General features: G+C 37.5%; 4 protein-coding genes and 1 long non-coding RNA gene across 9 annotated transcripts; 4 read left to right on the top strand and 1 right to left on the bottom strand.

Moving 5' to 3' along the window:
- On the top strand, positions 1-2914 carry LOC103475942 (growth-regulated alpha protein-like). 4 transcript variants are annotated; one of them, XM_081599953.1, is made up of 4 exons: positions 1-227; positions 309-417; positions 501-581; positions 843-1299. In XM_081599953.1, the coding sequence occupies exons 1-4, from the start codon at positions 164-166 to the stop codon at positions 922-924; spliced, it is 336 nt and encodes a 111-aa protein (XP_081456079.1). In that variant the 5' UTR covers positions 1-163; the 3' UTR covers positions 925-1299. The 4 variants fall into 4 exon arrangements, 1 of the variants encoding a protein (XP_081456079.1); XR_014084852.1 differs by lacking the exons at positions 1-227; positions 309-417; positions 501-581; positions 843-1299 and adding exons at positions 1781-2025; positions 2141-2250; positions 2330-2414; positions 2525-2914; XR_014084850.1 differs by lacking the exons at positions 1-227; positions 309-417; positions 501-581; positions 843-1299 and adding exons at positions 1809-2025; positions 2141-2250; positions 2330-2422; positions 2525-2914.
- Positions 2915-4774: 1860 nt separating this feature from the next.
- On the top strand, positions 4775-6985 carry LOC103476163 (permeability factor 2-like). 2 transcript variants are annotated; one of them, XM_017308473.2, is made up of 6 exons: positions 4775-4962; positions 5087-5192; positions 5276-5350; positions 5821-5886; positions 6119-6173; positions 6546-6985. In XM_017308473.2, the coding sequence occupies exons 1-6, from the start codon at positions 4899-4901 to the stop codon at positions 6561-6563; spliced, it is 384 nt and encodes a 127-aa protein (XP_017163962.1). In that variant the 5' UTR covers positions 4775-4898; the 3' UTR covers positions 6564-6985. The 2 variants fall into 2 exon arrangements, with proteins under 2 accessions (XP_017163962.1, XP_017163960.1); XM_017308471.2 differs by having other exon boundaries at positions 4776-4962; positions 5818-5886.
- A 1199-nt stretch (positions 6986-8184) lies between these two features.
- Positions 8185-12235, bottom strand: LOC103475944 (uncharacterized). Its single transcript, XR_535379.3, has 3 exons — positions 11453-12235; positions 9279-9429; positions 8185-8948 (listed from the first exon to the last, which is right to left on the bottom strand). It is a non-coding gene; the product is annotated as an uncharacterized LOC103475944 (long non-coding RNA).
- Positions 9027-10301, top strand: LOC103475946 (C-X-C motif chemokine 9-like). Its single transcript, XM_008427941.2, has 4 exons — positions 9027-9225; positions 9313-9421; positions 9506-9586; positions 9934-10301. The coding sequence occupies exons 1-4, from the start codon at positions 9162-9164 to the stop codon at positions 9965-9967; spliced, it is 288 nt and encodes a 95-aa protein (XP_008426163.2). The 5' UTR covers positions 9027-9161; the 3' UTR covers positions 9968-10301.
- A 1281-nt stretch (positions 12236-13516) lies between the features above and the next one.
- On the top strand, positions 13517-16466 carry LOC103476162 (uncharacterized). Its single transcript, XM_017308516.2, has 4 exons — positions 13517-14635; positions 14732-14840; positions 14932-15024; positions 15238-16466. Exons 1-4 carry the CDS (start codon positions 14575-14577, stop codon positions 16019-16021), a joined length of 1047 nt encoding a protein of 348 aa, XP_017164005.2. The 5' UTR covers positions 13517-14574; the 3' UTR covers positions 16022-16466.

Genomic DNA, 16466 nt, shown 5'->3' with positions numbered 1-16466 from the left:
TTTTTTTCTAAGTTCTTAGGAAGACTTATTTTGCAACTGGGAGTGTATAAAAGGTGAAGCTCATGGCGTTCCAGAGTCAGACAGCAAAACCCACAGAGAGGAGAAATCCTTCAGTCTGGAGAGGAGAAACCAGTTTCACTCATTTCTACCATCTGAGACAAACATGAAGTCAGCTGTCCAGCTCATCGTTCTCCTGGCCTGCGTCTTCCTCTGCACGTCAGGACATGGTAAGTGTGCTTTATTAAAAAAAATTGTTTTATTGGTTATGAACAATCTTCTTAACTTACGGTGTAAATATTTCTCCCCAGCTATTAAGAGGTGTCGTTGTGTAAAGACATACGAAACATTAAGGCGCCCTCTCATCGCTGAAGTGAATGTGTCTGAACCCAATCCATTGTGCAGCAAGCGTGAAGTGATGTAAGTACCTGCAGAAACAAATTGTAACATGATCAGAAATGACACTGAAGGCTGAGCACTGATTTATTATTATTTTATTGCAGAGCCGTCATGACAGATAACAAACAGCACTGTCTTAACCCGGAGTCAAATTTCACCAAAAGACTCCTGCGAGATCTAAAAATGTAAGTGGAAAAATTAGTCCTTTGAAAATGTTTAAAAAAAAATAAAATAAAAATACTTTACATAAAGGTTTTAATTGGTATTCAGTGGCAGCTGCAGTGGGGCATCAGTCAACAGGAATCACAAAAAGTTTTTGTTGATATTTTTCTTTTTGCTACTACAGAATTCCCTGTATTGAGTAAAAACCTTATTCAGACAATTTTTAAAGAAACATAAACAGTGATGGTTTAAAAATATTCACTAGTTCTTTATCTTCTTTGCAGAACAACAACAACAACAACAACAACAACAACTGCAACCACAACAAAATCAGCAGCAACATCATCTTCTGTCAGGAGGCAGTGACATTAACGCTGTGTGACATTAACGCTGCTATTCCTTCTGTTTGTGTTGGTTAGATTTTATTTAAGTCTACAAACATTTGTACCAGCAGCTAAAACTAAAATATTTATTTCAGGCAACGACAGGCTTGTTAATCAGCAAATTGTGACTTTCCAAAATTATCTGTCAGTTTGTATTTTTAAGTTTAATCAGTGGAAGCTAATGCTGTGAACCAGAAAAGCTTTGCCTCGTTCCCTTTGGGAAGATGTAGACTTTTTGTTTTTCATAATTTTGTTTTAATTCATATACATGTATGTATTTTTGTATTTTATTGCACTGTACATAAAATCCACTTGCTGTTGATGGTTAAATTACAATAAATACAAATCCAAATAAACACTTCTGCATTCTGCTTTTATTTTATACTTTCTATTGGTAACATCAAAGGATTTCATAGTAAATCTGAGTCTGTTCTCCACTTTGTACCCACATGGCATTTCCACCGTATCTCAGCCCACTTTTACTTTTGTAAAGATTAATTATGGCAACAGAACAAATGTCACCTTCATTTAGCTGAATGTTGTTTTTTGAAGACTTTATGTTGAAGTTCTGATGCCTCTTTGGATCTGTCAAGTTTAGTGATACATGGGAAACTCCAGAGTCCTGATAGAAGCAAGTAACCCCCTAGGAATCACATGACCTCATTTATTTACAGTAAACTATGACTAGATTATAGAAAAGCTTTTCAGCTGCAAAGCAGGTGCCACACATCTCCTTGCTTTGTTGGTGCAAAACTTCTTTTCGTCTCATCAGTGATGGCTGCCTGTCAAACCAAAAAGCTTCACCGTTCTTCACTGTGAAGGAGTTTTTGACCCTTCAGCAGCAGGAAGTCCATAAAAGGAAGTGGGACGCTCCATCTGGTTCAGGGGAGAGCAGAATTGGTTTTGAAATCCATGTGTGCATGAAATGTGAAGCGGATGGTATTTCACAGTCAGAGCGTTTCCACACTGAGGAGGAGAGAATCACTGCAAAAACGTTATTTTTGTTCCATTGAGACAATCATGAAGTCTGCGATCCAGTGCATCGTTCTGCTGGCCTGCATCGCCGTCTGCACCTCAAATTCAGGTAAGTGTACTGCAAAAAAATGCAAAATGCAAAAAAAAAAAAAAAAGGATAAATGACAAAATATTTTTCTTTGTGTGGTGTAAACTGTTTTCTTGACGCTGTAATCCCCCCTCAGTTGGCAGATGTCGTTGTATAAAAACGATCCCAGCAGTAAGGAACCATCTCATCTCTGATGTAACGGTGTATGAACCGACTCCAGCTTGCCACAAGCGTGAAGTGATCTAAGTACTTGCAGAAACAAATTGTCAAATGATGAGAAACCACACTGAAGGCTGAGCACTGACTAATTATTCTGTTACTGCAGAGCCATCATGACAGATAACAGACAGCGCTGTCTTGACCCGGAGTCAAATTTCACCAAAAACCTCCTGCGAGTTATGGACATTTAAGTAAAGAAGTAATTATTTTAACGTTTTTCATTTAAGCTTAACATAAAAACACAAAGTCAGCTTGCAGCAGCAGCATCTTTTTCTTATTGTCTTCCTCTCTTTCTTCACAGGAACCCACTGCCAACTCCACCAGGACAGGAACTGCTCCAGGGTTTCATCATCAGTAGAGTTTCTTTCGCAACATTTGTTGGATTGCTCAGTTCCTCATTTGTGCCAAAATGTCAAACAATAAGACGTATTCATATTCATTTAGTGTAATCCAATCAACAATCAATATGTTTAAAGCCAGTCTTCTTTATGCAATGTTAAATTTCATGCATCTGTCACTCTTTGCTCCAATGTTTCTACTTTCATGATTGAAATCAAATTAACAAAATTTAACTTCTATACTCCTGTAATTAAACACTTCAGTTGCATTAAACAAGCCGTACTGGTTGTTGTATTTTGTATTACATTAATGGATACTGTTCAAGATTAAAGCAGCTAAAAGTGACAACTTACAGTTTCTACTGTGTCTCATTGACTTGCCGACACGTTGATTTGACTTTATTGGGTCAGTTCATCTTAACACTTTTCTACACCTCCAATGACGCAGTGAATGTTGAAACAGGATAATCAAAGAAAACAGATTTACACAAAAGATAATCATAAAAAGTCCCGAAGCACCGTTCAGACCTGGTTATAACATCCTGGTTGATTAAAGCTGCAGAGACTCTACATGCGTTTCACAACCATCTCAGATGATGAAACAACCAGCTGCTTCCTCTGACAGACTAGTTTCTGTTCCACAGCTAAAAAACTGGGGGGGGGGTCACACACTGATCAATGGTTTTGTGCTCTGATAGGATGTTAATGATGAGCCTCAGGTGAAACTATCACAGCTGAGATTGAAATCCCAGTAATCAGATGACAGGTTAATCTCTATCTATGTCATTAAACATACAACTTTAAAATGTTCTCAAGATGAATGTGTTTTCCTGTTGAATTGCACAGGGTGTATGTAAAGTTATACATGTGGCTGCACAATGCTGCCTGCATGGAGTTTGCATGTTCTTGCTATTCATTCTGTTGGTCCTCCTGCAGCCCAGAAACAGAACCGATGGGACATTTTGTCTCTAAATTGTCCAAATAGTTGAGAGCTTAGTAAGACTAAAAGGGCTAAAAGGTGATGAGCAGAGGAGTGGAGGAATAAAAATAAAATTGAGGATTATTGATCATCCTAACCAGCAGATCACTAAGAGGGAACTGCTCACTGATCTCAATTAGATTTTTAAATCAGGCACTTTGAACAGAGCTTCGCCTGAACAGATCTGGGTCGAGGTGAACAACATCTAAATAGCACAGAAAAGAACTTTCTGGAGAATCCCCTTTCTCCCCTTCATAGATGCATAAAACTTGTTTTTATTCCTGTTAAAATGAGCTTTTCATTATCTGGGCTCAAGTGCAAGAATCCCAGAGAACTCTGCTGTTTTTAAGAATCTCATTGTTTTCGAGGAACCACCGTTCTGCTTTCTGAAGAAGTCCCCACAAAAAGAGAACTAAATAAGCTGTGAATTAGGGAGAAAAATGACATAAACAATTTTTTTTCAAAGTATCAATAACTCCTATTTTAAAGACATTGATTAAGGCTCTGATGAGGTTTGATTCCAAAACCCCTTACTGCATGTCTTCATCTTCTTTCTCCAACTTCTTTCAGTCCAGCTGCTAATAATGAATAAATATTACTAGATCCACAAAAACCAAATAAAAAACATTACAGCACCAACATGGAGAATCAAACTTGGACAGAGAAGACAGTGAGTTTGCTCTGATTTAGTGTGAAAGTCATAAAACATGGATCCATCCTGTATCAAAGGTTCAAAGCAACTTTAAAAAGTGACACCAATACAAAGCAGAGAGGACTTCCTGCTGTAGATAAACTCTATTTGGTCATTTCACTGACTGCTTTCATGTTAATGTTTTATAGTTTCTATGTCCACATTCTGATTGTCGTAGCATTTACTAGTTTATTTATTGAAAAAAATCCAACAAAATCTCCAGTTTTATGTACTCAACTTGCTTAAGTTTCAGAACGTAATGAAATGTAATTCATGGGGACTGGCGGTTAGCACACAGAGCAACTCAATGAATCTAAACCATTTCGATTTCACATCTTTTTTATTTAAATGTATAACATGTTTGTCATCTGTTTTAAATAAAAAGCACTTTTTATCACTTTCTTTTTCGTCTCATCAGTGATGGCTGCCTGTCAAAACCAAAAAGCTTCACCGTTCTTCACTGTGAAGGAGTTTTTTTCCCCTTCAGCAGCAGGAAGTCCATAAAAGGAAGTGGGACGCTCCATCTGGTTCAGGAGAGAGCAGAATTGCTTTTGACATTTTTGTGCATGAAATGTGAAGCAGATGGTATTTCACAGTCAGAGCGTTTCCACACTGAGGAGGAGAGAATCACTGCAAAAACTTTAATTTTGTTCCATCTGAGACAAACATGAAGTCTGCGATCCAGTGCATCGTTCTGCTGGCCTGCATCGCCATCTGCACCTCAAATCCAGGTAAGTGTACTGCACCAAAAATGACATCCACTTAATTGTTTAATAAAGGAAATAATTATATATGACAAAATATTTTTCTTTGTGCGGTGTAAACTGTTTTCTTGACGCTGTAATCCCCCCTCAGTTGGCAGATGTCGCTGTATAAAGACGATCCCAGCAGTAAGGTCCTCTCTCATCGCTGATATAAAGGTGAATGAACCGAGTCCGGCTTGCCACGAGCGTGAAGTGATGTAAGTACTTGCAGAAACAAATTGTCAATCTATCAGAAACCACACTGAAGGCTGAGCACTGACTAATTATTCTGTTACTGCAGAGTCGTTCGGAAAGATAATAAGGAGTTCTGTCTTAACCCGGAGTCAAATTTTACAAAAAGGTTGCTGATGGCAATGTAAGTGAAAAAGTAATTATTATAATTGTTGTTCATTTAAGTTTTACATAGAGTTTAACGATGGCATTGACTTAATGTAATGTTTTGATTGTTGATTCTATGTTGCATGACTTTGTGTTTTTTACTATGTAAAGCACTTTGAAATGCCTTGCTGCTGAAATGTGCTATACAAATAAAATTTTATCGTATTTTATTTCATAGAAAATTAAAGGTCAACAGCAGCATCTGTAGCAGCTGTAGTGCATTAAATGGTCAGCAGGAATCACATCATCACATCTAAAGTAGTAATACTTTTATTCTGCTACCAACAGGAGTCTGCAAATTTGTAACTCAACACCCATCGTAAAATTTTCATTTTAGCACTTAACCAATCTATTTTTACATGATTAAATGAGTAAAAATACTCAGAATGTTTACGCATTACTCAGCAGTGGTTTCACAATCTTTAATAATGTTTGTTTTCCTAGCAGGCAGAAGAACGCTGAAGGCAATCTCTCAACAACAACTGCAGCTGCTACAACCCTGGAGGCTTTAAGGCAAATATATATATATATATATATATATATGTGTGTGTGTGTGTGTGTGTGTGTGTGTGTGTGTGTGTGTGTGTGTGTGTGTGTGTGTGTGTGTGTGTGTGTGTGTGTGTGTGCGTGTGTGTGTGTGTGTGGGTGTGTGTTTCAACACTAATCAATGTATTCTTCCCAGATACTAAGTTATCAAACATGTAGGGTTGATCTGAACGGCTGTTTTCTTTGTTTTCCTCATCAGATCTCAGCCACCTGAACCTGCAGAGGAGGTAGATCTCCTCACCTGGCTGACCTGGGTATGGTATATATATAAAATATTTATATATATATAAAGATATTGATGACGACCACTGATTACATCTGGAAGCTTCTTTACTACTATTTTTAGAATGAAAACGATACAGATGGACATCTTTACTGCACAAACGTTTGTCACCAATTTCGTTAGATTTGAACAAGATGGAGGAGGGAAACTTCACTCATGTTTGCTTTTCAAGCTCTTTGAACAGGATAGAGTGTAGATGGACAAGGAAAAGCGTCAGAGAGAATAAAATTTGCAATCTAAACAACGATCAGTTGATTTTTTTTTTTTTTTCTACTGAGTTATCACATTATTTTCACTCAGAAATGTCTCTTTTTCTCTTCGTCCCGTCTTGCTTCCCTCACAGGATCCCACTGCCAACTAGAACTAGAACTCCCAGCCCGGATGAGCTCAAGTATCCACAGCTCCAGCAGGAACGGCTCCAGCAGCGTGTCTTCATCAGCTCAGATTATTTTGCAACGGCTGGATTACTCAATTCCTCATTTGTGCCAAAATGTCATAGAATAGAACAAGTAACAGCTTCAGGTTGTTTAGTTGGAATCCTGTGAAAAATACTGTGGGTTTTTTTCTGATGTTCCAGGTTTTAGAGATTTGAAGGAAGAGATGTATTATATTAACCTTTTCAATCAATACTTGTTATCTAATTTGATCCAATTAGCAAAACAATGTCAAGACTTGTTGCTCTTTCTGCACAATTAAATGTAAATGTGAAACTTGTGTCTGTCAAGATTTAACCTCATTTTTTGTTTTTAAGGCTGAAATCATAATAAAGACAGTTATCCTCTATGTTTTGTTCTGATTTTGATTCTTATGAAACAGCTATTATTATTTATGTAATTCAGTTGTATTAAATGTGTCATCTTGGTGGTGGGGTTTGTATTATTTTAAGTCATGATTGACCCTTTAGTTTCATATTAGTTTTTTTATTGCAGACTAAACGATTCTGAGCTGCTGACAGAAAACCACCGACAGGATTTATCCGACCAACGAAAGACAAATGAGGTCATGTGTGGTAAAAGTTACAAACATACCAGTAGGTGGCAATAAAAGAATCTGCTTGGGTTTTTATTTCTGTCCCACTTCCTCCATAAAATGAATAAGATGCTATTTAAAATATAGTAAGTTTAACCCACAAGTTAATGTCATCTGGATTTTTTTTTTTTTGTTTACAGTATCTTTGCTAAACGCACGGTGATAAATTTGAGTATTTGAGGTCGCAAAGTCGTTTGTGAGCTTTGGACCGAATGTCAAACGTTTACTTAAAAAAATATATATATATAGTTATTTCTTTCTTAAAATATTTAGACTGAGTAACATAAATACACATATGAATTAGAAAAATGCAATCTTATTTGTTAATGTAGAAGAGATGTTGTTACTTTAAAGACTCAACCATCTGATTCAATCAGCGTCAGGAGGAAAGAAAGATCAAAAGTCCTTTTTCTCATCTTAAACAAGCCGAAATGCTGAAAGCAGTAAAAGTAGTGGAATAAAAAAAAATCCTTTTTCTAGGCTTCATACCTCCAAGTTAAACACATTTTTCTTCAGAGCTTCACATTATCTGGAACCAAGAATCCCATTTAAGACCTTTTAATTAATGACTCTTCTTTTTTATTTTATTTTGAGGAATCACAGTTTCTTCTTTCCAAAGAATTCAACACAAAAGGGGAACTAAAAGAGCTGACCATGACATTTGTTGCATCTGTGATCGTGTGAGCGAAATGATCTAATAAAGGAATAATTGCTTTCAAATAACTGACATTAAAGTCACTGATTGAGGCCCTGCTGCACATCCCGGGAGGTTTTACGGGTGAAGATGTCAGGCAGAGTGTGGGAGATTTCTCCAGTTATCACACTTTCAGAAAACACTCATTTGGCTGTTTGGAAACATGAGCAGTTATTAAGATGACGCTTCTTTAATCTGCAGCTGACAAGCTAAGAGGTGTGCAATGCTTTCCAGAGCAATGAAACAATAAAACACGCCGTGTATTTTGGTTTTTAATGATTCTGTTAAACTATGAAACCGATCATTGAGACAGGAGTGAGACGATGAGAGAACAGCTTCATCTGGCCGATTAGTAAACATGTAAAATGAGTGAAAAATCACAGCACAAACTAATCAAATCAAAGTAATGTCAAGACATGGTACAGAAAAAAAAATGCAGTTTCACCTAATTACCAAATTGTACCGTTTCCAAACTTTTAGAAACTTCCTCCGGTTTCATCCGTGGGTTCGAGTTTCACATCGCAAAGCAGGAACGCTGGTTCGCTTCCAGCACAACGTCAGCGTCTGTCTCAACAACATCAAAGCCTGAGACAACAATCTTCCTCCATCGTCACAAGATAATGTAACTCAACAGCTTTCTGTGTGTGGGAGTGTGTGGCAATGCAGCTGGGAAGCATCCAAGTGCTGATAACAATCAATGAAAGGTCAAACGATCAACAAGTTGGTGTTGGAGGAAAATGGATAGACAACCATAGCTTAAAAAAAACATTATTACACTAAAGGAATGTAGAATACATAACTGTGCATGATATCTGACAGGCTGTAAAACTCTAAAGTGAATCCGTATCAGTGAGGAGTTACTGACTTGTCATATAAACATTGATTCCTGCTCCACAGGAGCCAATGTTTCTGCAGCAGCAACATAAACGGCGGGTGCAGTCGGAGGTCACTCAGCTTGTTTCGCTGTGTAGCAGGGAATCCCCTCAGCGCAGAAAGTCCATAAAAGGAAGTGAGGAGCTCCTCCTGTTTCAGAAGAAAACAGATAAGTGGAGGCGGAAAAGCGGGAATTTTTTTTCATTTTCACTTCTTAGGAAGACTTATTTTTGCAACTCTGAGTGTATAAAAGGTGAAGCTCATGGCGTTCCAGAGTCAGACAGCAAAACCCACAGAGAGGAGAAATCCTTCAGTCTGGAGAGGAGAAACCAGTTTCACTCATTTCTACCATCTGAGACAAACATGAAGTCAGCTGTCCAGCTCATCGTTCTCCTGGCCTGCGTCTTCCTCTGCACGTCAGGACATGGTAAGTTTGCTGTAGAAACATTTTCTTTTGTTGCTTTATTGGGTACAAAATACCTTCTTAACTTGCGCTGTAATAATTTCTCCCCAGTAATTCCGAAATGTCGTTGTATAAAGACGATCCCAGCAGTAAGGCACAATCTCATCGCTGATGTAAAGGTGAATGAACCGAGTGGGATTTGCAACAAGCGCCAAGTGATGTAAGTACCTGCAGAAACAAATTGTCAAAACGATCAGAAACATCACTGGAAACTAAAGACTGGTTTATTACTCTGTTATTGCAGAGTTGTCCGGAACGATAATAAAGAGTTCTGTCTCAACCCGGAGTTAGATTTCACCAAAAGACTCCTGCGAGATCGAGAAATGTAAGTGAAAAAGTAGTTCTTTTCAAACATCTTTCACTTAAGTTTTACATAATAGATCAAATTGGTATTTAGTGGCAGCCGAAGGAGCTGAAGTGATTCAGTGAACGGGAATCACGTCATCAAATCTAAAGAATTTACAAGTTTTTACCACTAGCAGAGGCCTAAACAATCGGTTCCTAAATATTCTCTTGGAGAAGAAAACTTTCATCCATTTTAGGCTCAAACCTCAGCGCTGAATGTGTTACGTTGTAGAGATTTAAACAAGTAACACAAATTCAAATCGTTTTTTTAGATGCATAAAGAGTGGTGGTTTCAAAATGTTTACATTTGGTTTGTTTTCTTAACAGGAACAAGAAGAAACTCTCAACAACAACAACATAAACAACAACAACTGCAGCTACAACACAATCAACAGCAAGAGCAACATCGTCTGTCACACATCAGTGACGTTAAAGCTGATATTTATTACGTTTTTGTTTGTTTTATTCTATGAAACATAGTTTGCACTAGCAGCTAAAAGTAAAATATTCATTTTATTTAATACCAGACCAGAGTCTCTGTCAGGACTGAATTACTGGTTAATCAGCAAAATGTGACCAACAAAAACCTGTGGATTTATACTTTGTTTGATATGTACAATTATTTTTGAAGGATGTAAATATACATATATTTAAAAATTTGCTTAACTTAAATAAATAAATATATTTAAACCCAACACTTCTGTCTTTTTATTGCTCTGTACTGAAACATTACTGGCTAATCTGGTATATGTTAAAACAGACGGTGGAGGAAATGTATCGATTTATTTTTGCACGTAAAAAGAGACACGTTCAAAACTATAATGTCTGATTCTGCTGCGACTCAGATACAACCTGTCACCTTCACTCCGGTGCAGTAAAACAAGCCCAAAGTTATTTAATTATCACCGTGCCTGAAGTGTTTCTGACTACTTTTGTTTTAACAAACCATTTTGTGTCTGTTCTGTTGTCAAGATAATTATGGATTCAGATAAATTAAGGTGACTGTTTGTTGTTTTCTGAAGACTTTATTTAAAATCCCACACTCTCATTGCTCTGACGCCTCTTCTGGGTCTGTTAGCTTTTGTGATAAACCAGTAAGTCTTTATCAAATAGGCATCCAGACCGTACGATGATCCAGAGCTAAGTTCACCTCTGACTATCTCAAAAGCAATCAAATGAAAGTGGTCTAGTCAAAGTCTGGACTTAAATACAGCTCTAGAAAAACACTAAGAGTCCCATTGAATGAATATAAACTTGTTTTCTTTGCATCTTTTGTGTTATTTTGTCAATTTCTTGTTTTCTGCAACATAAATCAGTGATTCTTGAGAATAGGGACAAAATGGGTTTTAATTTTTCCATAATTTCTTTTGTTATTTCTCAACCTGATGTATGTATATGACAAATAATATTTTGGAAATGTAAAGATGCTAAGGTACAGGCTCCCAGTTGCAACATTTTTTTTTTAAATTACATTTTTAATCGACCTGACCTAGAACATTGTCATCACCATCTGACAAAAATAAATACAAAATAATTTTTAATGACCCTATTAGTGATATTTTTACTCATTTTAAAGACAAATGCTTCTCAAGAAACAAAATAAATATTATTTAAAACAAAAATCAACAAAAAGTCAATCTGACGAAGTTGACACTGCATGACGGAGTTGACACAGAACTGAAGGTGGTGACAAACTAGTGAGTAAAATGAAAAACTTGGTATGTGAAGTAATTCAATTTATGTAAAATACATTAAAATGAATTAACTGCACATTTAAGTGAGATTTGACAACAATTTCACTGAAAGAGTCAGAAAAACTGATGGAGTTGACAAAATGCCAAATTACCTCAATTTATATGATGTTATTCTGAAGGAGGTCATATTGTAGCTCATCAGGTTCATGAAATCTTTACATTTTACCAAAATTAAGCTTTTATTTCACAAAATTTCATAAAAGTTTTGTAAATTGTCAATTATGGTGTTTGACACATCATGGTTGTGACAAACAACTTAGGAATAAAAAGAATAAAAAACTAAATAATAACATATGCTAACCAGAGCTAACTAGCCCTCTTAGCAAAGGAAGAGAAAGGAAGTGGTCATGGGGTCCTCAGAAGTTCTGGTGCCCCCCAATAATGCCTGATTTTTTTGCATTCTTTTCATTTCTGACGGTGTTGACAAAAACTAGGGACAAATTTCAATGGAGTTGGAAAATATATAAAAATGATTTTTAATTCAAGTTATTGATACCTTTATAATTATTTATATGACTACTTATACTTAATTGTCTTAATATATAATTTTAGTATTTCTTTAATTATTTTAAACTATTATAATGTATTGAGTTCTGCTCCTGGACAAAGGCTTTTACAGGCATCATCCACCGACTACAATGTTTAAAATAAAAAAATATTCAGCAAATACCTGGAAAATATACATTGTTGTGCTCACATGACCCAGGTTAGTTTAGTCAGATATTTGAAAAAATAATATTTTGAGTATATTTTATTCAAATTTTGTGCTTTATCCATAGGACCTGTTTTGTCCATATTCTCAAGAATCACTGAAATACTAAATTTCTGCTTGTAATTTCAGAGACATGTTGTCAGTAGTTTGTAGAATAAAAGAACAAAGTTTATTTTTCTCAAACATAAACCTATAAAGAGTAAAATCAGAGACACTGATCATTTTAAGTGGTCTCTTAATTTTTCCCTGTGTGATGGAGACATTTTGACTTTACCTCAATCAAACCATGTGTGAATGTGTGTGATTTTAACAATTCTGTCCAAGTCCAGATCTAGATTGGGTTTTTTTTCCCTTAAATGAATAAAAACCTTACATGAAAACAATATTTCTGTATCTATTCAGGTGTCTGATTAAAAACTGTTCAACAGTGGAGAAAAAAGGTAAAAAGTAAGACGTACGGTTTGAGTCATGTCATTTTTGATGGCAACTGTTTTAATGGAGGGCAGTAAAACAAAGTGAACGACATGAAGCCGTTTCCCTCACACCCAGCAGGAACATGTTCAGCTTCATGTTCAAGGTCGCGTGTCTTCGTTTCAGGCTCTTATGTGGTAGTTGGATTCATGGGTCAAATGTTTCAGCCTGCTGTAAATCATCTGGAGAAATACCTCCTGTCTGTCTGAGGGAAGCAACGGATTCGTTTTCACAGCTCTGTGTGAACTGAACCTCAAACCAGTTCCTCTGAAGGGTTAAACGTTCAGAGCGTCATCATCTGGCCTCTGTAGTTGAATGACTATAAAATATGTCACATCCTGTGTTTTGAATGATGTCAAACTGAATATATTTCTCAAATGTTGACGAGCCTTAGTCCAACCACAACACAATTTGTTTTTCAACAGTAGTTGTGGGACCATTAGAGCGCTTACTGAGTTAATGCAGCCAGTGGGTGGTCTGTTTTAGAAATATGGTGTGAATCCACTTCATTTACAAAAACACACACACACGCTAGTACCTTGGTGTCTAATAATTAGTACCTGATTAAGTTGTTTTTGAATCCATCATGGATCTTTATCTGATCTCTTGCTGCTCTTGCTGTAAAATAAATCTCTGCGTTTGCCGTATTATTGCTGCTACATTTTTGGAAAAGAATGATACACACGTGGCTGAATAAAGTAACCGTGAAATCTGTTTTAAATTGACTTCTATTACGAAAATAACAAAGTGACTGAGTACTTGGCTGTTTTCCAGCTGTGACAGGTTGCAGCACATCTCCGCTCATGGAAAGCGTTGCCGTTATCTGGATTCCAGGCCTCAGTCTCTGTCAAAGTTGGAGGAATAATGATTCATCTGGTGGCAGCGTGCCAGAGTCCCGGAGGCGTAGTAGTAAGACACAAAGATCAGTTCAGTTCAGCTAGAAAATCTGACAGCGTCTCGGTTTTGATCTATTTCTCTGATTAATTGTTGTGTTTGATCAGAAAACCGTCATCTGCCACCGAACCATGAAGACCTGAGATTGTGCAGCACAGAGGGGACAGTGAGCCAAGAGGTGGCAGCATTGTGTGTGTGAACTGCTGCAGTCAAAATGTCAAAAAGAGAAAAACCATTGACTCATCAGAAGATGTAGTGAAGTATAACACATGATCGCTTCTGCAGTAACGATGAAACAGAGTGGAAATCAAAGATTCAGACTGATTTTCATGATCTCTAGATGTTCCTACCTTTTGGGATTTGTGTGACAAAACAACACAAACTAACTCAAAACTGTAAACTAAAAGAAAATGGAAAATAGTTTTAAAGTGGAAACATTTGATGCAAATACAACTTTATGTTTATTTGGGTTTGTTTCTAACAACTTTACAAATCTGGGGACTGAAAGTTTCTTCAGTTCTTCTTTTCAAAGAGCTTAAACTCAGCTGTATTAAAGAGCCTCAATAAACATCCATTTCTATTCAGGTCTGGGCTTTGATTGGGCCGTTCTAACACTTGAATATACTTGAGTCTAAACATTTACATTATATCTGTGGTTGCAGGTTTAGGGTTCATATTGCAGCAGAGGAAACCGTTGATTAATGATCTTTATAACTGAATTAGTGCTAATAAATAAATATTTCCGACCACCACTGTGACGGTTGAGAGTTATCTGTCTTCTCTAACCTGCAGATCCTGATCTGTTTATTTATCCAACACCCACAGACAAAATGCCTCGAAGGCGGCCGAGTTTCAACACAACCGGATTGTTTTGTGACGTGTTGGAAGTCTGCTCCTCCAGATTCAGAGGAAAACGACACGGGGGCAGTGAAAGTTGGGAAGAGGGAAAGTTTTCTTTATTTAGATCAGTTCCTAAGAAGACTCACCTGGCAGGTTTTCGCCTCGGTGTGAGCGTATAAAACGAGATGGTGATGGAGCTGCACAGTCAAACAGACTCAGGAGTGAAGAACGCTTCACGTCAAAGACGAGGCAAATCACTGCAGAAGAAACCACTGATCTTCACAAGCTGAGGTAAAGATGAACTCTGGGATCCAGTGCATCGTTCTTCTGGCCTGCATCGCCGTCTGCTCCTCAGCTAGTAAGTGTGCGAAAATATTCTACAGTCATGAGACCTGTGATTAAAAATGTTCATAATTAAACCACATCTTAATTTATGCTGTCATTTGTTCTCCAGGTATTATGAGGTGCCAGTGCATAAAAACGATTTCAGCAGTAAGACCCCATCTCATCGCTGATGTGAGAGTGCATCAACCTGGTCCATACTGCAGCAAACAGGAAGTGATGTAAGTATTTTCAAGAGCAAATAATGATTAGAATGATCACTGAGTATTGATTGAAAGTTGTTTTATTTAAATGTTTTTCCATCTCTTGCAGTGTCATCCTCAAAGATGAAACCCAGCGCTGCCTTGACCCTGAGGGACGTCAGGCTCAAGACATCATCAGATCACTCCTGAAAGCAAAAGAAATGTAAGTGGGATTGTTTTATAGGAATGTAGTTGTTTTAGTAGCAAATTGGCATCTCTATGATGCTCTGAACATCAGGAATGCATAAACGCCAGTGTGCTCAAACATATCTGAGATGAAAACCAGTTTTTAACTGAATGTAATATTTTGTAAAAACACTTGCATGAGTTTCAGGTGTGATTCAAAGTGATTGACCTTGATCTGTTTCCTTCACAGGCAGACAAAGGCTGAGAAAACGAGCAGAGTCAACACAAAAGCAACTACTGCAGCAGCAGCAACTACTGCAGCAACCACAACTACTGCAACATCAGTGGAAGCAACAGCAGTAGAAGCAACAGCAGCACCAACAGCAGCAGCAGCAACTACTGCAGCAACCACAATTTCTGCAGCAGCAACTACTGCAGCAGCAGCAACATCAGCAGCAGCAACATCAGTAGAAGCAACAGCAGTAGAAGCAACAGCAGCACCAACAGCAGCAACAGCAGCACCAACAGTAGCAGCAGCAACTACTGCAGCAACCACAACTACTGCAACATCAGTAGAAGCAACATCAGTAGAAGCAACAGCAGCAGCAGCAACTACTGCAGCAACCACAATTTCTGCAGCAACAACTACTGCAGCAGCAGCGACGTCAGCAGCAGCAACATCAGTAGAAGCAACAGCAGCAGCAGCAACTACTGCAGCAACCACAATTTCTGCAGCAGCAACTACTGCAGCAGCAGCAACGTCAGCAGCAGCAACATCAGTAGAAGCAACAGCAGCACCAACAGCAGCAGCAGCAACTACTGCAGCAACCACAACTACTGCAACATCAGTAGAAGCAACATCAGTAGAAGCAACATCAGTAGAAGCAACAGCAGCACCAACAGCAGCAGCAGCAACTACTGCAGCAACCACAATTTCTGCAGCAGCAACGTCAGCAGCAGCAACATCATCAGTAGAAGCAACAGCAGCAACAACAGAAGTAGATGCAACAGCAGGAGCAGCAACATCTCAGTAATTTGTTTTAAATGCTCCACATCCAGATGCCTGTTTGCTGCCGTCCATGTTGTTAATATCAACTCAGCAAAGAACTGAAACAGTGAAAAGAAGTTTTAGTTGTCATGAAGTCTGAGCACAACTTGACTTTCAATTCCTTTATGTGTTTTAATGTGATATAATTTAATTAGTTGATTATTTAAATTCATGGATGTTACTTTGCTATTTATAAACCACAGTTGTTTAATGTCAGCATTTATTTGTATAATTTGTAGTATTTAAATATGTATCTTATTTTCTTTTTTTTTACTATTCAAATGCACTTGCTATAAGATGCCACAGATGGAAGCATATTTTATAATAAACAACAATTGATAGAAACACAAACATTGTCTTGTTGGCCGTTTGTCTTGAGTTTGAGGATGCATTAATTCATAGCTTATAATATTACAAACTCACCTGCAGAG

The sequence above is a fragment of the Poecilia reticulata genome, chromosome 18 (assembly GCF_904066995.2).
Source record: "Poecilia reticulata chromosome 18, P_reticulata-male-v2, whole genome shotgun sequence".
In the NCBI taxonomy this organism is placed as follows: domain Eukaryota; kingdom Metazoa; phylum Chordata; class Actinopteri; order Cyprinodontiformes; family Poeciliidae; genus Poecilia; species Poecilia reticulata.
This window is presented reverse-complemented; position numbering and strand designations above follow the sequence as displayed.